At 42.7% G+C, this 27,910-nt stretch overlaps 1 protein-coding gene across 3 annotated transcripts; it reads left to right on the forward strand.

Annotated features, from left to right (window-relative positions):
- On the forward strand, positions 1–27,867 carry LOC136685966 (myotubularin-related protein 12-like). 3 transcript variants are annotated; one of them, XM_066659486.1, is made up of 16 exons: positions 1–230; positions 3,774–3,831; positions 4,427–4,566; positions 10,206–10,278; positions 10,661–10,797; positions 10,878–10,965; positions 11,901–12,024; positions 12,562–12,637; positions 17,615–17,712; positions 18,046–18,191; positions 18,564–18,642; positions 18,746–18,816; positions 20,610–20,779; positions 21,961–22,143; positions 23,992–24,150; positions 24,996–27,867. In XM_066659486.1, exons 1-16 carry the CDS (start codon positions 162–164, stop codon positions 25,581–25,583), a joined length of 2,259 nt encoding a protein of 752 aa, XP_066515583.1. In that variant the 5' UTR covers positions 1–161; the 3' UTR covers positions 25,584–27,867. The 3 variants fall into 3 exon arrangements, with proteins under 3 accessions (XP_066515583.1, XP_066515584.1, XP_066515585.1); XM_066659487.1 differs by having other exon boundaries at positions 18,067–18,191; XM_066659488.1 differs by lacking the exons at positions 1–230; positions 3,774–3,831; positions 4,427–4,566 and adding an exon at positions 5,394–5,569.
- The last annotated feature ends 43 nt before the right edge of the window (positions 27,868–27,910 follow it).

Raw genomic sequence — 27,910 nt, forward strand, 5'->3', positions numbered from 1 at the left:
GGCAGTGGACGTTAATGAAGGACGGGTGCGGTTTGTTTTACCGCTGGACAGCTTCATTTTCCCTGAATAAAAGAGAAAGGAGGGGGTAAATCCAGGGTTAAGTGTTAGACTTAAACGGAGCCGGTTGTGAACGGCTAAACACGGACTAATTCTGCGCCGAAATGTTGCGTTTGGGAGGCGGAGAAGCCAAGTCTAACAAACCGTCCTTCGTCTCTTACGTTACGCCAGAGGTACGACATTTTAACGCTGTTTTTTAACGTTTAAAAAGCTTGGAGTTGAGTTAAAGTCTCTAAAAGTGGTCTGAAGTGAATTAATTTGGATTTTACAGGAGTTAGCTCATAAAAGTGAAATTATTGTTGTTTTTCCTAAGTAATTTGTTGGTTATTTGCAAATAAACTGCTCCAGTGACCGTTAAAGTGCCCCTTTTATGTTGTGTACAATTACAGACTGTAGTGCATCAGCTTTTCTGAGTAATTTGTTACCCCCCTCTCCCCCTGCTCTTCATTTCTCAGGACCCCACAGAGCAGGTGTGATGTGGTGGTGGATCATTCTCAGCGCTGCAGTGACACTGACGTGGTGGTGGTGTGTTAGTGTGTGTTGTGCTGGTGTAGAGTGGATCAGACACAGCAGTGCTGCTGGAGTTTTTAAACCCTGTGTCCACTCTCTGTCCACTCTGTGAGACACTCCTCCCTCGTTGGTCCACCTTGTAGATGTAGAGTCAGAGACAGTAGCTCATCTGTCGCTGCACAGTGTGTGTCGCTCGTCGTCTAGTCCTTCATCAGTGACACAGGACGCTGTCGGCTGGATGTTCTCCATCTGGCAGTGAGGCTGAGGGGATTAGAACTCCAGCAGCACTACTGTGTCTGATCCAGCACAACACACACAGCCGCCACATCAATGTCACTGCAGCGCTGAGAATGATCCACCACCCAAATAATTTCTGATCTGTGTGTAATGGGGGGGGGTCTGAGTGTTGAAGAACGGGGTGAAAGTTATGCAAAGTATGCACACAAAGTATGCAGAGCAACTGTATGTTCCATGTTAATTTAAAACTGAATTTACAGCAGAATATTTCATCTTTTAGTAGTTTAAAGTCAGGAGGGAGTCAGCTTCTACTGTTAGGCTTTAGATTGCCTTTTGGAAACATTTCTGTGGGGATTTGTTTGCTTTCAGCCCATTGGATCAGGTACTGGTGCTGGATGATAACTCCTGATCTCAAACTCTACTCCAGCTCATTCCAGAGGCGTCCAGTCTGGAATTATAACAAATGTATTGTTCATATCTACATTTCTTCCAGCCATTCTTAGTTTGTACTGGATCCTTATTAAAAGATTAATTTGTAGCATTAATGTCTGGCATTTGGAGCCCACCAACCCCTACACTGTGAAACAAGACCCCCCCAGTCAGTTTTCTGTGTGCTGCCAATGTCTAATTTCATGATAAAATGAGAGGTTCTGACGTTCATCTGTGTCTGTACAGTCACGGCGCTGGACCCATGTATGTGAGAGAGCAACGATGAGGTTAAATGAATAAAACCTGAATAAAGGAATAAAAAAAGAAACAAACAAAAAAACCTGCTCCTCGCTCCTCACTGCTGTGCGCTCGGGGTCGGGGTGAACAGCGAGCGGCTCATTATCATTTAAAGGAACAGGTGCTGAGAGCGGGCGTTCTGAACAGGGCTGTTTACACAGGGGGAGAACACTGCTTGATCCTTGTGATGTTTTGACCAAAGCTGGTCACAGATGTTTCATTAAGACCCAGAACTGTGTGTGGAAACGGGAGGGAACATGTGCCCTTTAAAGTGATCCGCACACCTTTCTCCACAATGAACCATTTCCCTTAAAAATCATTCTGAGTGACTGTAGTCACCTCTTAAACTGGACCTGTTCGTCGTAGTCAAGGCCAAGTTTTCATTAACGGAAATGGAAAGATTATAAACTGTGCTATTTATTCTGTTTATTTTCACAAAGCTAACTAGAGCAGTTTCTGTGAGAACGGTACTGACCTGACCAGCCACTTCCTGTGGCATTCTGACTTCTAGAACGTTCTTACTGGGAAAACATCATCAGCAAAAATGTGAGCTAATAAATTCACAAGAAAGAGATGCCAGCTTAAAGGAGACATGTTTTCCCCTTTTTGACAAATGGAACACAGTTCTGGATCCTAATGAAATATGTGACCTGCTTTTATCAAAATACCACAAAGATCAAACCCCACAGCAGTTCGCTCCCCCTGTCAAAACAGCCCTGTTCAGAATGGCCCTTCAGCACCAGTGCCTTTCAAGAGCAAATACTCCCTCAGTCAAACTTTTTTTTTTTTTGAGTACCGAGAGAGAGAGAGAATGAGAGAATGTGACGGGCTGGGTGCAGACACTAATGTGAATCTGGGTGCAGACACTTTTTGTGCATTTCTCAAAGTTGAACCTGGGCTGTAGTCAACTGAAACTAGTGGGGTGTAGTTACTCTTTAAATGATAATGAGCCGCTCGCTGTTCACCCCGACCCCGAGCGCACAGCAGTGAGGAGCGAGAAGCAGAAGCTCTGGTTTTTAGTCGTTTTCACTCTGTTCTCTTTCTTCTCCGTTTTTACTCAGTGCTCTTATTTCTCCGCACTCGTTGTGTCTGTTTTGCTGCGTTAGGGTTAAGGTTAGTTTTTGCGTGTGTTCAATTGTGGACAAGCAGCAGAATGTTTACTTTAATGTTTGAATGTGAGGGAAAGCAATGTTGTGCAGATGTTAAACCAATAGAATTTAACACTCAGGTGGACTCTATGCTTTATAATTACACTAAAGTAGAAAATACAGACTAGTGTACATTGATATCTGAAAAACATGTAGCTGAGCAAAAACACTCCATGCCCTAAAGGACAGTTAGATTAATATATAACTAAGTGTCTAGAAAAATAATTAGGAGCTGGACAGTTGTGCAGACACTGTGGATATAATCTCTATAAAACCATGGAATGACAGAAGACACTCCAGGGAAGGAGGGAAGGTGCACATGAGCCAGTGCTCTACAAGTGTCAGCGAGGCTTTTAACCTTTGCCCATAGAGTGTCATTAATTATTCCCCTCCTACACACCTTTCAGCATGACTCCGCCCTTTTCTGGGTTAGGTTCCTTACGTGAGGGGCACTTTAGCCGTGGGTATTCCTGCCTGTGGTGATCAAGTCCACTTCCCTAACCATTCGACCACTTCTGCCCCCGGCAACGGTTTTTGCGGCTGTTGTTGTTGAAGCGGTTGTTGTTCCGCGTTTGGCCCGTCACTCTTGCTGTTTTTACAGATGTTCTTACAGATGTTGTTGTGGCTCCTGCTGCTGTTTCTGTTGTTGTGAAAATTGTAGGTGTGGTGTTTTTTGTGGCTCATGCTGTAGTTGTGGATGTTTTAGGTGTTTGTTGTTGTTGTTGTGTTGGCTGTATTTGTTGGTGTAGTTTCTGTAGGTGTTTTTTATTATTATTATTATTTATTTTTGTGTGACTGTTTTTGTAGATATTTAACGTGGCTGTTGTCTATTGTTGTTGTTGTAGTAGTAGTTTGCTGTTTTTGTAGCGGTGGTGGTGGTGGTGGTGGTTGTTGTGGCTACTGTTTTTGTTTTTGTAGTAGTTTGCTGTTGTTGAGTACTTTGTTAGCTGTAACCCAGCTGTAGCATGTGTGATGACTTGTTGTGGTCACCCCTCTCTAATCTTTCTGACTGTGACCTGTCCATGAACAGAAACAGTGTTGTCCTCTCTTTTGTCATCAGATGAGATTAAAATATCATCCCCCTCTTTTTCACAGGAAATAAAATGTGAGAAGGAACCAGCAAAGAAACAGCGTCACCCCGATCTGTTGCCAGGTAAATGGAAGAACTGCTTTTTGATTTGTTCAGTTGTGGTTAAAGTTGTGCATGTGTTTGTTTGTTTTAAACACAAATAAATACCAGTAATTACTTGTAAATGACACTGTAAATATTCTACAATACATTCATTCGTTCGTTGTCTGTAGCCCTTATCCAGTTCAGGGTCGCGGTGGGTCCGGAGCCTACACCTGGAATCACTGGGCGCAGGGCAGGAACACACCCTGGGGGGGGACGCCAGTCAACACACACACACAGGCACACACACACCTTCACGGATACTTTAGAGTCGCCTAATCTGTCCTGCAGTGTTACAGTTTCCTGATGTTTAATACGTAGTGTGATAAGAAAAATAAAACGATGGGAGTGTAGAGCTTTGTGGTCCTACAGTGTGTTAAATAAATGTGGTTAAATAAACCCCAGGCTCCTGAGGTTGTAGTTCAGTGGCACATCACAGTGGTTCCATAAGAATATCCTGCTTAGCTCCACTGGTTTTATTCAAAGCTATTATCCTCTCATTTTTCTATTGTTTTGTTTTGTTTTGTTTCTCTGAACATTCGGCTCATTTCTCTCTGATCTTTGTCCTCGTCTCCAGGAGAAGTGATATTCTGTGATGCCGACCCCATCCTCAAACAAACTCAGGATGACCTCTCTCAGAGGGGAATCTTCGGCACACTTCTCTGCAGCAACTTCCGTGTCTCTTTCGTCAGTGACGAGATGCCGCTGGAGGAGACGGTAAGGGCATGGGGCAATGTTTGCACAGAGTTCAGCGGATCCCACTAACGCACTGGTGTCGTATGCAGCTAAAGGTTGGCGTGTGTTTATGGGCTCAATAGTTAATGGTAGTGTGTCAGTGGATTCAGTAATTCTCAGGCTTATTTATTAGGTGCACTAATACGTATTTAGTGTAACATAAAATTGTAATAAATTCAAACATTCTTCCATTGACTATTAATAAAAATATAAACGCAGTAGTGTAAAGTTTGTCGCTTCATCAGGAAAAAAAAACGCTGCAAAAGCATGTGATGGACTTGTTCTGTTCTTGGGGATAATATTGTATCCAAAACTATGTGGAAGGTCTAGTTTAGATGATTTAAAGGTAGCTTTTTACTATTTAATTTTTAGGTTAATTTTTGTTGATAAATAACGACAGTGGTTTAATGTTTAATGCTGTGCAGTGGTTACCTTAAAGGCAAAAAAAATAGCGGGAGAATGTTTAAATTGCAGTTATAGGTTACACAATAATAACATGTAAAAGTTATTTTTTACACCTAATAACACGCTGATATAATGAGAAAATCTCTGGTTTAATCACAGATCTGTTTGAAATATTCATGTCTGTCATGAGTAGATCAGTCTGTGTCTGTCCATAATTTCACATTTATTCAGTCAGCTGTGGTAGACGCACAAGTCACTGGACAGCTCTGTGTTTGGAGGAAAATGCTAACTGCTAATTTGATTATATTAGCTAACATTTGCTCTGTGTAATGATTGAGGACCCACCTACAGATATTTCTCTTGTGCCTCTTTCACACATGAACTTTGGAGAAGTTCTAGAGACACACCGGAGGATCCGGTCCGGAGATGTCCCAGAACGGTCGTTCTCACACTGCGTCAGATGTGCTCTCACAGTGGGAGATGAAACACGGGCTTTAGCCGTGGGGGCGGAGCCTGTGCAGTGTGTGCAGGAGAAAGTCCAGAACATGACTCTACCCAGAGTTCTACTAAGGCACAGAGGGTAAGGTCTGGGTAATGTCCAGGACTCCTCTGGGTTCATTTCTGGATTAACCTCCATGTGTGAAAGGGGCTTTGGATGTTCAGAAGACTGTGATTCCTCCTGACACCAGAGACACTGCAGCATTCAGATCGCCTTTTCTCCCCCTACCATCTTTTTGTGTTTCACCCAGTTATTAGTCACCTCCATTTCCACCATTCAGTGCTCTACCAGTGTCAGGAAAGTGGGGGTGAACACATGCCTCCTCCAAGACATGAGGCCAAATCACTGCATGTTTTAATATCTGCTGCTAACACAACACCACCGAAGAGCTTAACACACCGGAGAAGAACCAATCAATCATTATTTATACAGCGCTTTTCACAGCAGGAAGGTGTCACGGCACAGAGAGACTCCCACAGCGCACGAGCCAAGATCTCAAACAGGATGAATACAGGGCGGGGGTCTGGAACAGAGATCACAAACTTGTCACATCAGCTCACAGACTCATGTATTCGCTGATGATGTGAGTGGAGAGGGGGGGTCATCCTACCTTCCTCTGAGAACAAGACTCCCCTCAGTCCCCCGATGATGGGGCCTTATACTCCTGCACCACTTTAGACGTACCTTTCTAACTTCTCAGGAATCTGAGCAATGAGATTTTATTTGTTGTCACACTTAGAAAAATAAATAAATCAAGGTTCATTACAAACTTGGATTCAAAAGAACATCTGAGAACACATAGATGCGCCAATGCAACTTCTATATTTGAATGTTTAAAGGGGATGTAGCCTTCCCCTTTTCCAGGGAAAACAGTTATGGGGTCTTTATGAATACTGCTATGGGGTTTGATCCTTGTGGTATTTTGACCCAAGCATCAAACCCCACAACAGCATTCTCCCTCCCCCCTGTGTAAACAGCCCTGTTCAGAACGCCCGCTTTCAGCACCTGTTCCTTTAAATAATAATGAGCCGCTCACTGTTCACCCCGACCCCGAGCGCACAGCAGTGAGGAGCGAGGAGCAGAAGCTCTGGTTTTTAGTTGTCTTCTGTTTTGTTGCTTCGTCTCACATAAGCGCGGGTCCAGTGCTGTGATTGGACAGTCTCGGGTGTCTTGTTTGGATTAGTGGGCTCCAGATCCACAAATGAACGTGCATATGTGAATTTTGTTGTGACTGATACTGTATGCTTCTTTAACTTTACTGCTCTAAAACTGCATGGTGCTCTGCACATTTTCACTCATGCTCAGGTCAGACAGCAAGGTTATTGTGAAAGAGGAACTACTCCTGGCCACTACTTTTACTTCAAGAGACATTTCAGGAACTTGAGTCTGACTCAGTGGCGGAGTAAATAGTGGTGAAGTCTTGGACAATTTGTCAAAGCAGTTTTGCCTGTTCTTCAATGTGAGTTTTACTTAGGGCTGCAATATAGGAACAAAATTATGTTTTAAAATTATTATGGTATGTACTGTTACTGTGATATGTCAAAATTTTATTAATTGCCATGGGAATAATTACTTTTGCTGTGTGTTAAAATACAAGCATACGTGGCTATTGTGGATTATTATAAACTTGTTTGTAGCTGCTGCCAGTTCTCATCCAAAGACACAAACACTTCGGCATCAAATATGAGTTTCCCCAGATCCACGGGTAAAACTGTGCAGTTAAATGTAGTTTTCTTTATGGAGATGAAACCTGATACTGCAATAACACCATCATTCACATTTTATTAAAATTGTTAAAGGCTAAGCACCACTTAATGGACCTCCATGAATATTCCACATTATTGTAGTTACTGACAGATATAAGTATGAATTAAAATGAAAATGGCAGCTCAATTTGCTTTAAAACTGACAATTTTATTAAACTGACGGAAAAACCCGAGCTCGCTACGGAAATTCTTGAACCCGACCGTGACGTCACTGGTGGACAACAGCTGAACAACGCCGCGGTAAAACACTGTTATGACTGACTGTTATGACAGTATCTAGCTAGCTAAATAACCAACATTATTCATGACAGTAGCCTAGCAATAAGCTAAACTCAAATTCAGAGGTACCGTTGTTCTTGTAAATGTGATCAAGTCGAACTCGAATTCATCCGACACTATAAACCTCCGTAATGCAGCTACGTAGCCGAGTATAATCTGAGCCACCGAGTTTAGCAAGTCAAGCTAACGTTAACTAACACCAACTAAAACAGGCGAAGTGAGTGTCCTTACCCTGTTTACCTCCATGTTACAGAGGCTCTTGAACACCTTTCGTTGGTGTCCTTACATGCCCATATTGTTGGAAAAGCGCCAGTGAAATGAGCTACAGATAACGGAGTGAGCGGAGGGTCCTTTCCAAAGTGCCCGTTTAAAGTGGACAAATTTAGTCCATTTTCTGGATATTTTGGGATCTTTGGGCCATTTGTGCACAGATGTCCCACTGTACATTGAATGATTGCAGCCAAAAACAACACACCTTTTCGTCATTTTGCATTAAATTAAGTGCAGCTTCTAGAGTTGTTGTCCACCATCTACGTCACAGGCAAGACGCCTATTAGAGTTTCCCAACACCGTTGGGGGGGGACCAACGGTCTTTTAAACCTTATTGCTTCAATTAGTAAGAAATAACATGTTTTCTGACTATCAATAAACACAAGTTAGGAACTCAAACTCCACTGTAGCTGCTGCTCAGTCTTTTAAGTGAACGAATGTATAATTTCTAAAGGTCAACAGACAAGCTGAAGTACACCTGCTCGAAATAACTGTTTCTAAAGTAGGAAAAAAATCAACCTTGCTGAACTCTTCAGAGAAATTCAACCTCACTCTGCCCTCTCCATGAGCTCCACGGTGCGATTAAACCTCGCTGTTCCTGTTCCACAAACTCCCAAGAGTGGTTAAAACTCATTAAATCTCACTACGCCTGCTCCACAGAGGAATGAAATCATCCAGTCAGTCCGTCAGGTCAGACACGTTATTAATGTTGAAACATGAATGGGAGTTCTAATAACACGCAGCATGGCGCCTGTTTACTGATAATGTCCGGCCCTTCAACAAAGAGCCAATCAGCTGGCTGATACACTAGTGGAGGAGGGTCATTGATTTTGAGCAGTAGTGGGAACAGCCCCCTCAGTGTGGAGGTCAGCAGACCAATCGCTACAAAATTTAGTTTTTTTTTCTTTGGTTTTATCAGTGATTTAAAATGTTCTTTAAAATGCTCTATTGAGTTTGTGTTTTCCCTGTGTCTGCATGGGTTTCCTCCCATGGTCCAAAACACACACAGTGTGTTTGGTGTTGCCAAGATGGACCCTAGTGGATAGAAATATCTATAAAGACCGTTTGTTTGGGCTCAAATTGCTAAAGCTTATTCTTGAAAATCTCAGATTTTTCTAGAGCCTCATTTACATATTCAAGCTTTCTGCAGGACTTATAGCCATGATTGCTTTGATAAACACACATTGTCCAGCCCTAGTCTGAATTTGAATAATCTGTGATGTGTGATAAGCATCAGTTTATTGTATTGAGCCTGGGCTGCTTTCCTTGTCCTCCTTTTTTATAACAGGCTGTTTTCCCTGTCACTTCCATCGAGGTCAGGGTCATAACGGTTAGTTTGTAGTTGAGTAGAGTGAGACGACTGAGGTTAGAATTGATACGATCGCTGTAAAAGCAGGAAGTACACTCTGGGTTCACAAATAGCAGCGTGTTGTGAAAATAAACCCTGTTCACAGGAAATGTCCACCCTGTGCTAACACTGCTGCTTTCTCTGTGTTCAGCAGTGTACTGTCTTCTGAATGGCACATGATCAGGGCATTAAAAATGGGTTATAACTTTGTAGTACTGAGATGAAAAACTGAGACCCTGCACATTAGTCCCGATGGAACCGTGCGTCATTTCAGCTCCAGGCATCAATGCCCTGTCTATGTAGGGCTGGTCCAAGCAATATTTCACAGGCTTTGTAAACTCTGTACCCTTAGTCTGTCCAATCACAGCACCGGACCCGCGTTTATGTGAGAGCACAAAGACGAGGTTAAACTCAGCAAAACAGACACAACGAGCGCGGAGAAATAAGAGCACTGAGTAAAAACGGAGAAGAAAGAGAACAGAGTGAAAACGGCTAAAAAGCAGAGCTTCTGCTCCTCGCTCCTCTCTGCTGTGCGCTCGGGGTCGGGGTGAACAGCGAGTGGCTCATTATCATTTAAAGGAACAGGTGCTGAAAGCGGGCGTTCTGAACAGGGCTGTTTACACAGGGGGAGAACACTGCTGTGGGGTTTGATCTTTGTGATGTTTTGACTAAAGCAGGTAACAGACGTTTCATTAAGAAATTTAGAGAAATGCTGTCACATTTGACTACTTTCCGAAGCATCTCTGGAGTGCAGTGCAGATTGTTCTCTGAGGATGCTGAAGTGAATTTTTGATGAAGCTAAATATGATATAAATGTTTAACATATTAACTTCTTTTTCAGGACCTTAACGGTTCTGTCTAAAGGCTTTTGCTGTCCTTGAGCATTTGAAAGTTCCCCCCGGGGCTAAAGCTGGGACGTGTGTGTGTGTGTAGTGTTTTATTTTCTTGTCCTCTTTTAGAATTTTGTCCAGAGCCTATAAGATAGTCGTATTGTGAACCTAGAACACAGTAAGATTTTGAAAGACTCTTGTCACTCGTTGTCTCTTTATCGCAGGCACAACATTTCAAGAACAAGCTCTATGGAGAAAACGACATTCCTCTGATGTGTGTGGACCATATCTACGGAGGTAACGTTGACTGACTGTTGTGTAAAAGACCTGCTGACTTTCTGTTTAGTGGAGATTATAGCGTCCAGCAAAAGTTTACATTTCTAATTTGCAGAGGTTTTACAAAGGGTTTTTCAATTTGCCTCGTGTTTATACAGAGCCCAGTTACGGTTTTGTTTAGTGATTTAAACACAGCACCAATACTGTTGAGTTCAGAGGTTACTTTACCTTGTCTTTTTTTAAAATCCATCTACAGCCCTAATATATACATATACCTACAGTACACACTAAACCTCAGGGTCTCCCGTGTGGGTGTGAGAGAGATGCCCAGTCATGGACGACCCTGATCAGGATGAAGTGGTTTAGTAAGTTGAAGGAATAGATGTTTTCATTTGTTCTACAGTTTTTGATGAGAAGAAGAAGCTGATGACTGGAGGCATGCTGAAGAATAAATGTCCCTCTAAAATGATCATCCACTGTAAAGATCTGAGGGTCTTCCAGTTCTGCTTAACCTTCGCCAAAGAAGAGGACGCCAGGAAGGTGAAGTGAAGCACATGAAAACGAGAAGGTCTTTGCAGGGTTTATTTGGACTAGAGCTAACTGCTAAATGTTTGAATTAGATTTTTCAGGGGATCGCTCACCACTGCCTCGAGCCGAAGTCTCTGAAGTGTGTGTTTGCGTTTTCCTACGCTGTGTCCAGAAGTCCAGGTACGGCATCGCTCACTTGTAACTTCTGCATGATTAACTTGAAGCAGTATAATGGCTTCATTCACAAGATTTTTAAAAACATGCACACACTCAGTTCAAAATATGTGGAACATGTTTTCATAAAATTAATTAATTTGTTTATGTTTAAAGAGGAGATGCTGTACCTGTTTTCTTCACAGATAAACACAGTTCTGGTTCTCAATGAAACATCAGTGACCTGCTTTGTTCAAAAACACCACAAAGATCAAACCCCACAGCAGTGTTCTCCCCCTGTCGAAACAACCCCGCTTTCAGCACCTGTTCCTTTAAATGATAATGAGCCGCTCGCTGTTCACCCCGACCCCGAGCGCACAGCAGTGAGGAGCGAGGAGCAGAAGCTCTGGTTTTTAGCCGTTTTCACTCTGTTCTCTTTCTTCTCCGTTTTTATTCAGTGCTCTTATTTCTCCGTGCTCGTTGTGTCTGATTTCTACATTTAACCGTGTGTTTGCACTCACTTTACATCCGAAGCAGAGCGGAATCACAACGACTTGTTGTGCCCCACATTTTTAGACCTAGCCCAGAGAAAACAGACTGGGTGTTCTTGTTTCACAGAGTGTGGGTTGGTGGGCTACAGATCCCCACATTAAAGCAACTCTGTGTAGTATTTTTACCTTGAAATTCCAGTTTCAAAATCATAGTGATGCTCCACTGAGCTGTAACAGAAAGAACAGAGCCCCTGTGTTTGGTGCTAAAGGCTCAGTGCTGCAGAAACTGTGCTATGTAAAATTGAGGAGAGTAGGAAACCCAAGCCCCTCCCCCTTCATCGTGTGTCCCCTCTACGTTTAGTCGTCAGGTAGACGATTTGGCTCCAATAAGATTCAGAGCATTATCACAGAGGTGGTCCTAATATTTTGAAGCAGTATCCTAATGTTTACATTCTACTAATGCCTTCTCAGAGCTGCAGAGGTCACAGAGGACTGTTATGTTTGAATCTAAAGAAGACTGGGTCCAAGAGATGAAGAGAGTGAAAGGAAACTTAAGAGTTGTCACTGAAAATGAAAACTTTGAACTCTCCAAAAGGTGGGTTTGGGTGGTCTCTCTGGAGTAAAGAGATTAAACTGTGAGCTACTCACAGTTTGGATTAATTTCAGTCGCTACAAGACAGGATGAAAAATAATAACAGAATTTAACTCGATTAAATGAATTTAAACAAGTGCAGAATGTGTCCAGAAAATAAAAAAATAATAATAGTGCAAAATTTTTGTGACATTCGCTACTAAAGTCAGCACAGGGATCTTTTTTTTTTTTAACATTGTGAGGAGTATAAACAGGGGGAGACTGTTAGTGTCACTGTCCCACAGCTCCTGAGTCCTGTGGTTGTGGGTTCAATCTCCACCTCGGGTCCCTACCATCAATGGTGTGAGTGTGTGTTTGACTGTGTGGGTGTGTGATGCCCTGTGATGGACTGGTGTTCTGTTCAGTGTGTGGTTCCAGGTAGGATCCAGACCCACCAGAACCCTGAACAGTGCTCTCAGAATATGAATGAATGAAATGAGAATAAACACGCACGAGAAAACAGAAACAGTGATATAAACTCATGTCCCACCCTCTTTATAGGTTACCGAAGTTCTTCATCATCCCAGCAGCTGTCACTGATGAAGACATATCTAAATTCCCCGGAAAAGGTTTACCGGTAAGAGCCTCTCTTTGTTGTTTATGTCACTTGTGAAAGAGAAAAGTGTTGCTCCTCATCTGTGGCACACCCAGAGAATCTGACTGTGACATCACCAGGGATCAGACTCACTTACGAGATGTTTTTCACGCTGGTTAATATTTCCTGGGGTTACACAAGTAACATTAATATGTTAAACCTTTCTAGAGGAGTTCAGTGATGCAAGGTTTGTTCCTCAGGACGTGCTTTCGCTGTAAACGTGTCTAGTGTTTGAAATATTGAATTTAATGGGATATCAACATTAAAAACGGAAACAAAAAACTTCTGAGGTTTGCTTTAACACAGATAACACTGATGGGGTTTAATTTCCAGCTCGGGCAAGAACACTGCACTGTAACAATAAAAGTCACTGGGCAAGACTCTTCATTTTACCTTCGTCTCTAACGCAATTTAAATGGTAAGTCGCTGTAAACATAGACGTAAAATCATATCTTTACGGTAAATAAATATTATTCCAAGCAGTTTAAGGGATCACTTTTATTGGTCGATGCATGATGACATTTTGACACAATATAAAGTGCATTTTAAATTATAAGCACCTTTTATACACACGAACATTTCAGTGCTTTACAGCATCAACAGAAAAAATAAAACAGCAAGAATAGAAATAACAACATTTAAATCTATTAAAGCAGTGCAATATACGAAAACACATCATTAAAATGATTCAAACAGTTAATGATCATTCATTCATTCATCGTCTGTGACCCTTACACAGTTCAGGGTCGCGGTGGGTCCAGAGCCTACCTGGAATCACTGGGCGCAAGGTGGGAATACACCCTGGAGGGGGCAACACACACTCACACCTACGGACACTTTTGAGTCTCCAATCCACCTACTTAACAGAGCTGTGGAGGGGGACAGATCCAGACCAGAGTATGGTGTGGATGGCAACACTGCCATGAGTGCAGCTAGAGACGGGCAATGGGTGCAGATTGAAGCTAGACCCAAGTGCCGTGCTGTGTATAGTTCTAAAGTCTTGTCTTCTACTCCTGGTACCACAGCTGGTCCAGGAAATTCAGCTGCTAAACCCAACACTGCTGCTGAGAGAGCACAGCCCAGAACCAGACCAGAATATCGGTCTTATTCACTTCAGCTGAAAAACAGATCTGAACCACTGCATGCCCTTCGTGAGAATCACAAACTCAGTAAACACAGCACAGAAAGTGCCAGAAGTGTCAGCCAGTCCCAAAACCCTAACAAGCCTACTGCAGACACCCTGTTCTTTGGAAATGACGTTGTTAATGGGGAACAAACCCAAAACTCATAGTGCGATGCGAGCCAAACATCACTGTCCCTGAACTTACTGCAAAGCTTCCAGCTGTACTGGCTGAGTACACGAATGTGAAGCGGATTGTTTACACATTGGAAAGAATGACACTGTCAAGCAGGAGTCTTAAGTTTTAAAAAGAGACTTTAATGACATCATTAACACACTCAGTAAGTTCAACATACAATTTTTCATCAGTGGACCTCTACCTGCAGGAGGCACTGGTATGATCTGAAGGTTGCTGGGATTAAACACCTGGCTACAGAACAGCTGCAGGTCAATGGACTTAACTTCATTGACAACTTTAACTTGTTTTTTGGGAAGAGAGAACTTTTTAGGAGAGATGGACTGCACACGAACAAGAGGGGTGTTAAACTTCTGACAGACAATCTCATTTTCTCAGTGTGCAATCTATCTACTTCTCTTGGGGGTGGCGCATCAGCATCAACATCCAGGAACTCTCCTGTACAAGCTGATGACACCATGTCACAGCCAGAACATCCTCTCTCCACTGAGGACGACCCGAGGGAGCAGCAGACACTGGACATGAGTGGCAATGACCAACTCTGTCAGCTGCCAGAGACACCAAAACCCCAAGAGGAATCCTCCATGTCCTCTATTCCCTCCCCACATCACCCCACCTGAACCTCCCAGTAGCCATGGAGAAGCTGGTTTCGGCTGGGACATGGCTGTCACTTTCCCTGTCAGCCAGCCCTCAGGTGCAAAGAAGAACCACCCCAGCTTCTACTCCACCATCATCTACTGCCACTTCCCCACTGCAGTCCCCCAGACTGTCCCCTAAGAAAAATCACGCTCCATCACCACCTAGAGCACCTCAGCGGAAGAGACAAGCTCCTCGACCACCGGAAAGGCAGCTTCGCTCACGGCCCCATCGCCAGCAGGAGCTCCACACAGTTTTGTCAGCTGATGAGGGCGAGGAAAAGTGATGTTTCTCGGGTCCTGGTTGCTGCAGTGATGATGTCAGCAGTAACATGTTTTCAAAACAAGCTTGGACCTTTGATGCCTGTAATCTCTCCCATTCCAGTACTTATCAGAGAGAGAAAGGACAGGGAGTTCAGGGCAGATTCTGTGACTTCACAACATTTGAGTACCTCTGTGTAGTTCTGAAAGGGACACCACAGATATCACTAGTAACTGTCTACAGGCCTCTGAAATAGTGCCAATTTTATTGATGAATTTACAGAGATGCTGTCTTTTATTTCTACAGACTTTGATCATTTTGTTTTTGCTGGTGACTTTAACATATCGACAATCCCAAGGACTGTTTTGCCAAGGAACTACATGCCATATTGGACTCTTTTGGCCTTTCACAGCATGTTACAGGGAGTACACATTGTCATGGTCACACTCTGGATATTGTTATCTCAAAGCGTTGTCAGATCACTACTGTGTGTTCTTTGATATGTGGGCCTCACCAGTCATCAGAGACAGAAGAGTTTGTGTCAAGAAAAGGATTATAAAGGATTGCACAGCTACACTTTTCATGAGTAAAATGTGCACTACACCATGTGAACGATCCGACTGTTGATGATCTGCTGAATAGTTTTAATACAACAATTGTCAGTGTAATGGATGAGATTGCACCAGTTAAAATGAAGGCCATGTCTTGCAAACAGAAAGCACCTTGGAGAAATGCTTCTGTTGTTGAAATCCAAAAGAGGGAGTGTCACAAGGCAGAACGCAGATTCCGTAAAACAAGTCTTCATATTCACAAAGAAATCTACAAAGATAGGCTACGTCAATACAACGCGACAATATGCAAAACACGACAATCCTATTTCTCTAGCATCATCAACAATAACATTAACAACAGCAAAATCCTCTTGACCGTGGTCCACAGACTCACTAACTCACCCACACCAATGGCCCCTGAATTAGTATCAACTGAGAGATGTAATGAGTTTGCATTCTTTTTTTAACACTAAAATCCAGAATATCAGGCAAGCGATTGAATGAGTCTGTACCCTCTCCATCACCTCATAAAGACTCCTTAGTTAAAATGTCAGAGTTCAGTATTGTAAACAGTGAAATTTTAGTTGACACAGTTAATCATCTCAAACCATTCACTTGCAGTCTCCACACACTACCAACCACATTTTTTAAAGAATGTGTGTCACACTATAGCACCAGACATACTCCACATTGTAAACACCTCACTCATGTCGGGGGTTTTCTGAGCTCTTCACTAAAAACTGCAGTTATAAAACCTCTTCTAAAAAAGAAAAAATTAGAATCATCTCTGATAAGTGACTACAGGTCAATTTCTAATTTACCGTTCATTGGCAAAATCATTGAGAAAATAGATTTTCAGGCAAATTACTAGTTTCTTGTCCCTTAACAGTAGCCTAGACAAGTTCCAGTTCGGGTTCCGGTCTAATCACAGCACCGAGACTGCTCTAATCAAGGTAATTAATGACATTCGCTTAAATACAGAGGCTGGAAAGGTATCTCTTCTATTACGTCTTGACCTTAGTGCTGCCTTTGATACCACTGACCATAAGATTCTTATAGATAGACTCGCAAACTGGGTTGGCCTCTCAGGAACAGTCCTGAAGTGGTTGGTTTATTACCTGGAAGGCAGGAACTACTTTGTAGAAGTAGAAAATAATATTTCAGAGAACATTCCAGTGACCTGTGGTGTCCCTCAGGGCTCTATTCTTGGTTCACTTTTATTTAATTTATATATGCTTCCTCTTGGTCAGATTCGACAGGACTATGGGCTGTCCTATCACAGCTATGCAGATGATACTCATAGTAACTGGCCCTGTCCCCAAACGACTCTGGTCCAGTGACTCATTAAGCAAGTGCCTTGAACACATCCCGAAATGGATGGGACACAACTTTCTGCAGCTGAATAAAGATAAAACTGAGATTATTCTGTTTGGGAACAGCACTGAGAGACAAAGAGTGGCTACGTATCTGGACTCGAGAGCCCTCAAATCTAAAGAACTGGCTCACAACCTTGGTGTATTAATGGACTCAGATCAGTTTTAGTCTCATATTAAAGCGGTTACTAGATCAGATTTTTACCATCTTAAGAACATCAGTAGATCAGAGATTTTCGAAACGTATCCATGCCTTTATTTCTAGCATTGATTACTGTAATGGTCTCTGAGCTGGACTTCCACAAAAGACCATTAAACATCTTCATCTGATTCAGAACACAGCCCCCAGAGTCTCACTTGAGATCACATCATCCTCAAACCCTTACACGGGAGACCAGTCTGTTACAGAGTAGACCTGTTCAAACAGGAATGTTTCAGTCTTGATTTAAAAGTGTCTAAAGTCGGGGCTCTTCTAATGATCTTGGTCTGGTTCTGTTTCAGAGCGGCGCTGGAGCTAAACGCTGCTAGTTTTGACACGAGTCAGGACTAACTCTAGTTCCTAAAGATCTGAGGGTTCTCAGCTCATATCTCTTTAGCAGATCTGATAAATACACTGGTCCTACCCCATTAAGACATTTATAGACCAGTAATGACACCTTAAAGTCTATTGTGTAACAGACTGGTCTCCAGTGTAAGGATTTATGAACAGGGAGGAGGTGTCTCTTCTTTTGCTGCCTGCTTTATCTTATATCTATATAAAAATATGGTGTTATATAATGGTTTATAAGGCATTCTCATTTCTTTTGTTTGTTTGTTTTAAAGATATGGTGTTGGTCCCATCACAGTGGCTGTGCTCTGTTTAAAGCCTCCAGTCTGCCTCCTTCTCAGGAAGAAGGGCTGCTGCAGCCATACATGGACAGGTAAAGGGTTAAAAAAAAGTGTTTAGCATTAAGAAACACAGTAAAGGTGAATAAATGTTTAGGTTCTTGTCCCTATTCATTCAGAGATATAAATATATATATATATACACACACACACACACACATTTTTATTTAGTAGTTATTAATGATTACAAATACACACTAAGAATTAATAAATCATTAATAAATCTGTGGTCCATAGCCAAAGTTGGCCGTGACAGCTCTGAGACTGTGTTGATGAGGAGCACTTTGCAGAACTGTACTTAATTCACTGCCTTTTTCCTTTTGGATCAATAATAAATAGCAACCATCTACTGTTTTATTTCTAATCAGGACGTTCCTGTTTTGTTGCAGAATGCTCCATGCAGTGGCCCACACTCACCTGTACTCCTTAAAAACTGAAGATCTCTCAGAAACGCTTCCCACCATTCAGGATATTCAACAGTCGTACACTAAGTTCAAGCAGTTTTTTCTGATTGGTGAGTGTGTTTTAATGGAGGAAGTGCCCAGGCCCCAAGGTGCGGAGACGAGATTCCATGTCTCTAGTGGCTAAGTAGGTGAACTGCAATAACTGCCCCCTGGTTCAGCTCATGTAGCCTAGCATTTAACAGAATTTAGCCTTTCTATAAAGGAGCTGAGGGTGGAATAACGAGTGTTGGGGAGGGTCTTTTAAAATGACTGACAGGCTGTCGGTGTAAACAACATATTTAAAATAATCCTTTTTTTATCATGTTCTTCATATTTTACGACCAGTTTGTACGAAGTTAGAACATGAACTTGACTAATGCACATTAAGATGTTAATAGCAGATAATGTTTGTGTTTGACGCTTAATCCCTTTTCCATCTGTAGATAATTCGACCGATTTCTGGTTGTCTGATGTGAAGTGGTTCTCCTCGCTTGAAAACACCGGCTGGCTGGACATCATCAGGTAAGGTTCAGATAGACGGCAAACGTCTCCCCAAAACTGCCGCATTTTTATATTTTGTCCATCGTCATAAACCAGAAAATTACTAAATTAAATCTCTTTGCAGACAGTGTCTCCACAAAGCAGTCGAGGTGGTGGAGTGCCTTGAAAAAGAAAACACAAATGTCCTCATCTTGGGTAAATTGAGAATCTTAATGTTGATGACGTCTTATACCGGGATCAGACTACACAGATTATGGCCTGATTTTTGTCGTATCCGGCAAACTTCCAACGTCAGAACCGAATCTGAGCATCGGGCGCGACATAATCAAAGATCAGCGACGTGTCTAGGACACGCCACGACACCATGACGAATCTTTTTTTTATCTTTTGGCCCAATCATTAGATTTTTTTTTTTTCCTACGACGTGTTCCTGATGATGACCAATAGGAAGACAGCGCTCTGTCCGGGGCACATCTGTAAACACAGAGAAGAGAGAGAGGGAGGCTCTGCTGCAGCCGTAAGGAGGAACAACCTTTACCTCAGGTTTTCTTTGCAGGAGACTGTCCACACTGTCCTCTCTGTAACGGAGCCGCCATCTCTTTTTCTTCTCCTCCTTCTTTTCACAACACAATCTCCAGCATCTCACACAGGGCATCTGTACCCGTGATGGACAGTTTCTTGACCCACCTCCCACAATGACGCCAAGAAAACAATGGTCTTTGTCAAAAGTGTAGTGTCACCAGGTTCCCGACCGAGACGGGGCACACATTTATACACAGCGCTAATCTGACGTAGTGAACGCTGTGAAAGACAAACAAATCGTGTGGTCTGATCCCGGCATTGAACAGAGTTGAAGTGAATGGTACCAAAATCACAACACAGCGCAGCAGCACTCATAATGAAATTTAAACAAGGAACACAAAAAGTGAACTAGTGACTATGTGTTTACAGTTGAGTGTGACTGAGTAGAAGGTAGATGCTCACTAATGTTCAAAAGCAGAAGTGAAACGTTACTCGGGGAAAATCAAATCCTTCACTATTTATTTAAATATATTTATGTTAAATTAAATGTTTATTAAATGTATTTATGTAAATTGTATTAGTTGCTACAAGAACCTGATAAATGAAGCCTGTTTATATCAAAATCACAATTTGAAACGTTTAATTCTGGCGTGTGATCAACAACACCTTCAGTTTAAAACAGGGGCTTCTGGCTTCTGTAACAAGGCAAGTTTTTTTATAGAGCACTTTTCATACAGAAGCCACTCAAAGTGCTTCACAGAAGAAACTGTTAAATTAAAAACAACAATAAAAAAATCAATAAAACAATTAGTTTGTACAAAAAGTGCTTTTACAAAAATAAAAGTGCAGAGTGTTTTAAAGCGAGCTGTAGCTCAAACAGGAGTGTTTCAGTCTTGATTTAAAAGTGTCTTAAGTCTTCTAATGTTCTCGGTCTGGTTCTGTTTCAGAGCGGCGCCGGAGCTAAACGCTGCCTCTCCGTGTTTAGTTTTGACCTGAGTCAGGACTAACTCTAGTTCCTAAAGCTCTGAGACAGATCTGATAAATACACTGGTCCTACCCCATTAAAGACAGTTATAGAGCAGTAATAACACCTTAAAGTCTACTCTGTAACAGACTGGTCTCCAGTGTAAGGAATTAGACCTTAAAGACAGATCAGGCCTGGATCATTTATCGAAAACACTGTTGAACTGAGATTTTTCGAACCAATATTGAGATTTAAACCAGTTTCTTATTTTCTCCAAACCCTGTTACACACCTCTGCACCTCTGCATCCTCAAACAGATACGAGTCCAAAGAAAAACATGTTTTAATGATGTCAATCAAACATTTACTAAGTTTAATTTGACTTGAATAAAACAAGTTAAACTGAGTTTTTACCACAAACTAAAGACTTGTAAAGCTCTCTTTAGAGGTTGAGAGAGGATGCTGACATTGAGTCTAACGGTTGGTTTTGTGTCTGATTCCAGAGGAGGAGGGTACAGACCTGTGCTGTGTTATTTCGAGTCTAGTTCAGATCATGCTGGACCCTCACTACAGGACACTGTTGGGCTTCCAGAGCCTGGTGCAGAAAGAGTGGGTGTCTGGGTGCCATGCCTTCCTGGATCGATGCAATCCCCTCTATCAGAAAGACAAGGAGGTTTGTCAGAAGTTCTGCATTTGCATTAAGTACCGAATCAAATCTTTTGTTTCCATTTTTCACCCAAATATTACTCGATTCCAACCCCCTCACCCTCAGCTACCTCCATGCACCACTCAAGCACATGCTCCTTGTGTCACTGGACAGCACCCAGGCACCAGTGAGAGCAAAGTCAGTTGTTCTCTCTCAGCACTCCTGGCCTCAGATGTCTGCAGCAACACTGGGGCTCATTATTCAGGATTATCAACTTCCTTGTTTTTTCAAAAAGAGAGGGGAATTCTTGTAGATGAGTCAGAGCAATGAGAAGCGGCCGAACACTCGTGCAGTGACATCGTAACTGCAAGTAACTTGGAGCATTTTAGCATCAAGCCAAAAACTGGATATGCTCTTCTTCTTGGTCAAAAATAACAGGCTTCATTTTATAGAAAACTGGGCAGTCTGGTGGTGCAGCATGGGGTGTCCATGTCACAGCTCCAGGGTCCTGGAGGTTGTGGGTTTGAGTCCCGCTCCGGGTGATTGTCTGTGAGGAGTGTGGTGTGTTCTCCCTGTGTCTGCGTGGGTTTCCTCCGGGTGACTATCTGTGAGGAGTGTGGTGTGTTCTCCCTGTGTCTGCGTGGGTTTCCTCCGGGTGACTATCTGTGAGGAGTGTGGTGTGTTCTCCCTGTGTCTGTGTGGGTTTCCTCCGGGTGACTGTCTGTGAGAAGTGTGGTGTGTTCTCCCTGTGTCTGCGTGGGTTTCCTCTGGGTGCTCCGGTTTCCTCCCACAGTCCAAAAACACACGTTTGTAGGTGGATTGGTGATTCAAAGGTGTCCGTAGGTGTGAGTGTGTGTTGCCCTGTAAAGGACTGGTGCCCCCTGTGGGGTGTGATTCTGGGTAGGCTCCAGACCCACCGCCTCCCTGAACTGGATAAGGGCTACAGACAATGAATGAGTGAATTAATGATTTTATAGAAAATAATATTTCTTATTTTGGTGCTTAAAACTGTAAAAAAATAAATAAATAAATAAAATGAAACCTAAAACTTTATACATTTATAGTCTTATTATAATTTAGCTAAATTTCTGTCAAATCTAAATATTTCCTCGTACAGTGACAGCTGTCAAACTGTGAGCGCTGTAACTAGTTTAGAAAACCTGATAAACCTTTGTTAATGAGTTTATATTTGTGTGACATTTCCTCAGTGTCAGTGCCCATCCCCGGTGTTCCTGCTGTTCCTGGAGTGTGTGTGGCAGCTGCTTCAGCAGCAGAGTCCAGCCTTCCAGTTCTCAGAGACCTTCCTAACCGTGCTGTCCGACAGCCTCCATGTTCCTGTCTTCAGCACTTTCCTCTTCAACTCCGCCTGTCAGAGAGAGATCACTTTGCAGGTAAAACAGTTCAGCTCCATCAGATTGTAGTGTGAGCCTAACCTTTGGGCCACTCCTGTTGTACCTCTGGTCGGTGTAAGGCCAGACATTTGCATCTAGGGTTTTTAACACTTTTCTGCTCTTCTTCGGTGAGGGAGTTAGTGAAGTCAGATACCGCTGTTGGGGTTTAGTTCAGGATCGCAGGTCCCGCTCTGACTCGTCCCGAACAGCGCTTTTCCACATCATGCTACCTGTTGGACTCCACTCGCTGTTTGGTGTCTGGTACCTAGTTTGTTTTCCACTGCTCCAAACCCTGTCACTAACAGGAAACCTGCGGTGGCAGTGAAGTGGGTCTGTGTATCTTTCGTTAACTGGTTTTCTATTTTTATCCTGCAACAGAAAAACAGTGAAAGACCCATTCCACAGTTTTGAACGAGAGAAATATCATTGATTTAAGGAAAACAAACCGTTTTCTACAACAGAATGAAACTAAATACAAAAAATGAATATGAACAAATATCAATGAAAATAACGAGTTGTTTTTCATTGCTGCTTGTGGCTGATTATGGGATGGGCTGCGGATTTTAGCCAGAACCAGGAGTTTTTGACACTAATAGAGACATGTGTTTTGAACCGGAGGGAACTGATTGTGCTGGTAGATTAAAGATGAACGTATTGCACCCATTTCACCACTTCATTAGAAACATGGGCGAGGACGGGGAACATATGCTGAGATCTCTGTGCACGTTGGGGACGCGGGTTTCCAGGGGGAGTATCTGACACGTCTGTTATCTTCCTGTTAGGTCTGAGGATCCAAATATAAACTTATTGTGAACTACAATAAAAATATATCAGATTCTCGTATTCACTGTGTTTGTGTTTTAAACACAAATTGTTGCTGGGGACTGATTAGAAATGATGTCTAAGACGGATGTGTGTAGTTTGCTGGGTTCTTTCATCAGACATTGGTCCAAGAAGTGTTCAGAAGCTTAATTTTTTTATTCAAATAAAATCAAATGTGATCAACTGCTGTCGCTGGAGATTTTACAGATGACTTGTTGGTGCTGGATGTCTGCATTTTGTCACGTACGATGACGAGTCTTGCCAATCAGCGGTTTACACGTCACAGTTTAGTCCCTGCTCAGCTCTCTCGGGTCCAAGAGCGAGCCGGTACCGAGGGCATTTTCACACTGCTCCAGAACGCTTTTCATCGTTGCAGTTGGGGGTCGTTATCGCTGGTTTGTTTCCACACTTTAGAACTTAATCCGAGCCATGGCTCTATTGTGGAACTCCATATGCCACTGTTCAGAGAGTAGTTTTGTAAAATGGTAGGAAGAAGTTCGATCTGTTTGTGTCCATGTAAAAAAAACAGCAAACGCTTTGTTTCCAGGTCCAAATTTACTTAAAGTAGAAGCACAAACTCATGTACAGCTGCTCTAGTGGGGCCTATTTTTTCATGCTTTTCTGTGGAGATCTCACTTTAGCTGAAGGACTCTTTACTAACCTTTTGGAATTGAATGATGCTGTGTGAAATAAGGAAGTACAGGTGCATGTTTCTGAGACGTTCGAGTCAATCAACAAGATTATCCAGTATTTTTAATGCATTACGTCATCAGGAATGTAGACCACATGCTTAATCACTTTCAGAGAAAATAATCAGACACTTACACATTCTTTAAACAGCTGAGAAATTCTCTGGTTGAGCAGCGGTGCAGTGAGGACAGCGTCGCCTCAGTGGGGATATAACCTCATCAGGCCAAAGGCAAACTGCTCTCTCTCTCTGTGTATGTGTGTGTGTGAATGCTCTCATTCAAACCTCCTCCTCTCTCACACCTTCCTCTGACTGCTGCGGCCTGATTGTGTTGACAGGCGGAGTCCCAGGGCTCACAAACGACTCCATTCAACTGTCCTGCAGTGTGGGACTGGTCGGTGCAGTTTGACAGCAAGGCCCAGGAGCTGTTCATTAACCCCCTGTATGCTGACAAGTTCAAGCAAGATAAAGTCTTACGCAAAGTTCCTCGGCCCAAGGTAAAAAGCCTCAGTATTTTTGCTTCATTTTTGATCTAACTTCACAAACCACATCATCATTTGAGTTGTGTGTTCCGTGTTGTGGCTTTAGTTTGAATGTTAAATGAAGTGCAGTGGCTTGGGTTTCTGCATCGCTGTGGACAGGCGTTTGTCATCCAGGAGGTGGAGGACATAGGACACAGTTTGGTCTTCTGGCTGTTTATTAAAACAAATAAAACACAGCCGAGACGCTGTGTTTATTTGACTAAGCCTCACCCCTCCGTCTCCTCAACCTTCTCCAGCCCGTTGTACCCATTAGCGCACCTTTTCCAGGTGTTTCTCACTGTGTAATGCACCAGTGGGGTCTCCCTGAGAGACTAAAGAGTTTCATGGCCTCAGCCCCCTCCTTTGTCTGTGCAGCACACATCTGAGAAACGTCTGTGTTCCTAAATAGAGTGGGATTTCCATCCATGGAGTTTCTTCAGATTATAAAAATGCACATAAAGTATTCTAAATTGTAAAGGCCCAACATTCACCTTTAAATATCGCCACCCCCAAATATGACCATGGGCTTGGACAGAAGCGCCGCAACAGCACTGCGCACAAGTCAAAAGACCACACAGCATTTATATACTTTCTGTCAAAACATTAAGAAAAGTTCTGTACGACATGCTTCTGATCAAAGCAAAAACCCACTCAGATCTCACCACCCCCTCGTGGGAGCCTCTGATGTTAATTCGCAAAAGGGAAGTGGATGAAAACACCACTAGTGCATTTTTTTTCTTCTCTGCTGGTATTTCTTTATTGTGAAAAAATGTGGATGCGAACCCGGTTTATGACGCTCCGGTTTTTCTGTTCCTGTGCAGCACCAGCGGCAGATGTCCTTGCCCAGCTCAGCCTTTAAGACTCCCCCCAGGAAGGGCTTCTTCAAAGACGAGACGGAGAGCCTGAAGAAGATGCTGCGCGTGAAGCGGATCAGCCGCTGGATGTCGTCTCCCGAGGGGCCGGGAGTGACCACGCGAGAATTTTACGAGGCCTGGCAGCGGCGTCCTGTGGATTTTCACGGTTTGCTGCTGCCATGTCTGGACGGACCAGCTGTCCGGCTGTGGATGCAGAGATACCTCCGTTGGATCCCTGAGGTTCAGATCCTTGGAGGAGGCTCGGTGGCGGTCACCAACAAACTGGCTGAGCTCCTGGTCCAGGTTCAGGAGCTCAGGAGGGAGCTGGACCTCAAGGACTGCTGGGAAACTGAGACTGAGCGACCCCAGCTGAGACCTGGCCCTCTGGCCCTGGCTCGAACCTCGCTGCGTCTCTCGTCCTCATTCCCCTTCGCCTCCAGCCGTAACTGGACCTTCAAACCCACCATCCCCACCAGCCTGCTGCAGAGCCTTATGGTCACGGACAAGCTCGCGAGCCAAGAAGACGAGGCCACTGAGGCCATCAGCCTGGTTTAACTACAGACGTCCAGAACCTCGTGGTTTTTCTGTTCTGAGACGGTGCTAAGGAAAGTTCCTAAACACTGGATGACGGCTTTGCATGAGATCGTGAGGAAATTAGTGTTTCTTACAATATTATTGAATATTACGATAATGTTTCTGTTAAGAAAAGAAAGTAGTGATGTGAAGAGAACCGTACAGAAACTGTTATTAGATCATGGTCCCTCTAAAGCGATGAAATGCCACGGTGTATGTGCTTTGGCCATGGGTTTGTTCGGTCCAGAACGGTCCGGACGATGATTTTGAGAGCAGGTAGTTTTTATAACACCAGTGGTGCCCTACTGTATCAACCTCCAAACTTAAATGTGAGCCATAAGAACTGATAAATCTGTGTAAATAAGTATTCCATCCATTACTTCATGCCATGTTTTTATCATTTTCTCCTCCTCTGAGCTTTAGACTTCGCTCTCGTACGAATGAGGGCAGTTAATCGTAGCAGCTCCATGTTTTTTACATTGAGTACTTAACCGCTAATTAGCACTTAGCGTTTTTATAAATGTAAATGTCCACATGCAAGGATCAGCGCACCAAAGCACTCCTTTAGAAATCAGGATACCCTTTACTTCTCATTTTATTTGACTGAAGTTTGAAGCATTTTCTAAGAAGCTGGTTCCAAGCTTATGCCTCACAGAACGTGCTAGAAGCTTTACACTGCTTCATTTAATGAGACGCTGTTATTAATCAACCTGACGTTTCCAAGCAAAAGAAAGAAACAGAGCAGGTAATCGGGGATAGGAAAGGGTTAACTCTGCATTTATTTTTGATTGTTGTGATAAAGTTTTAAACTACTGCCTTAAATCACCTTCTCAGTGACTGCACTTGGTGTTTTTGCCTTAGAATGAGCTCAGCTTTATTTTAGAATGAGGCTTAAATGCTGACTGTGTGTTTATTTAAATAAAATTCAGTTTATGGTGCGTGTCCTGAAAAGCGCAAGTGGATACATAGATATTATATATTGTAATATATATAACCAGTATTAAATATTCCGATTATTTGCATAGATTTGTAGTAATTCTTTATTTAAACAGATGTGACTTATTTTTAGATAAAAGCCTTAGATCATAGGCGATTAGAAACGTTTTATTGAAAGTTAAGCTAAGCTAAGATTTCCTACTATTGTGGGTCTTGTTTGTTTTTTAGTGCAGAGTGATCTTAGTTTTGGCGCCACCTGGTGGTGGTTTAGATTTAAAGGCACAGGAACCAAAACAAAATAGAAAAATCGGGAACGAGATGTGTCCTGTTCTTCTGGTTTCCTCTCGATTTCTTCTTTAACCGGACTTCTGTTTTCTGAACGTGGTCTGACTTGTAAATACTAAGCTTTCAATTAAGAAATAAATGAAACATATTTTATTATTATTTGCACAAAGGAGAACTCTCCTTTTTCGTGCAGCAGCAGCTCTAACGCAGGAGTGTGAACCGGGCCGAATGCAGCATTGATTGGGTTTCACTGCGTCCTGAAATCGGGTTATATTTACGAAGTAGTCAGAGCTTCTCTGGAACAAGAATGTGTTTTACAGGGACCCCAAGTCTCACCCCTGGGAGGGACGTGTGTGTAAACATCATTTACAGGACAACAACAAGAAATAAAACGTGCCTTTAGATATCACTGTTAAAAATGGAGCTGCTGAGGCATCAAGGATTTATACAAATACACAAAGTGCTTCCAGAGCAATGCCTTATTCCCTGTGTGTGTGTGTTATATCAAAGTCATTAATATATTGAGGGCACACTACTTCAACTGTGGAGACAGTTTATTACGTCAAGTTAATTGTCTTAACCCTGTAATGTTTATATTTTTTGTCCATTTTCAAGTCTTTGGGTTTTGTTTGTTTTTCTGGAACAACGTATTTACCGCGTGCCTGATGTTTAATTTGTTTTCATTTACTTTTTTTTTTTTTTTTAACTGAAATGTAATTTTCTAAACCTTTTACTGAGCACTTGTTTATCAAGAATTAATCTTTCATAAAGCTGTCCAGCAGTTTACTCCCTGAGCTGCTGCTTGTGAAAGCTCTTAATTGCACTACTTCTTTTCTTCAGACACTGTCGCAGTTGATGAAGCTGATCCACGTCAGTGGGGTGAGTTTGAACTCGCTCCTCGGGGTTTTGTGGTGATTACTGTACATTTGGGTTTGTTTGTGTTCAGAAATATAACAGTATGGTAAACTTGTGCTGAGCTTGATTGGACATTTGTAAGTGGCAAGGAATTATTAACCCGAGAGTAGTCAAATAAACTGCAATATATTTACACCAAACACCTTGTGTCTGCTCTTTCTGTTTTAATTAAA

The sequence above is a fragment of the Hoplias malabaricus genome, unplaced genomic scaffold (genome assembly GCF_029633855.1).
Source record: "Hoplias malabaricus isolate fHopMal1 unplaced genomic scaffold, fHopMal1.hap1 H_1, whole genome shotgun sequence".
Lineage (NCBI taxonomy): Eukaryota > Metazoa > Chordata > Actinopteri > Characiformes > Erythrinidae > Hoplias > Hoplias malabaricus.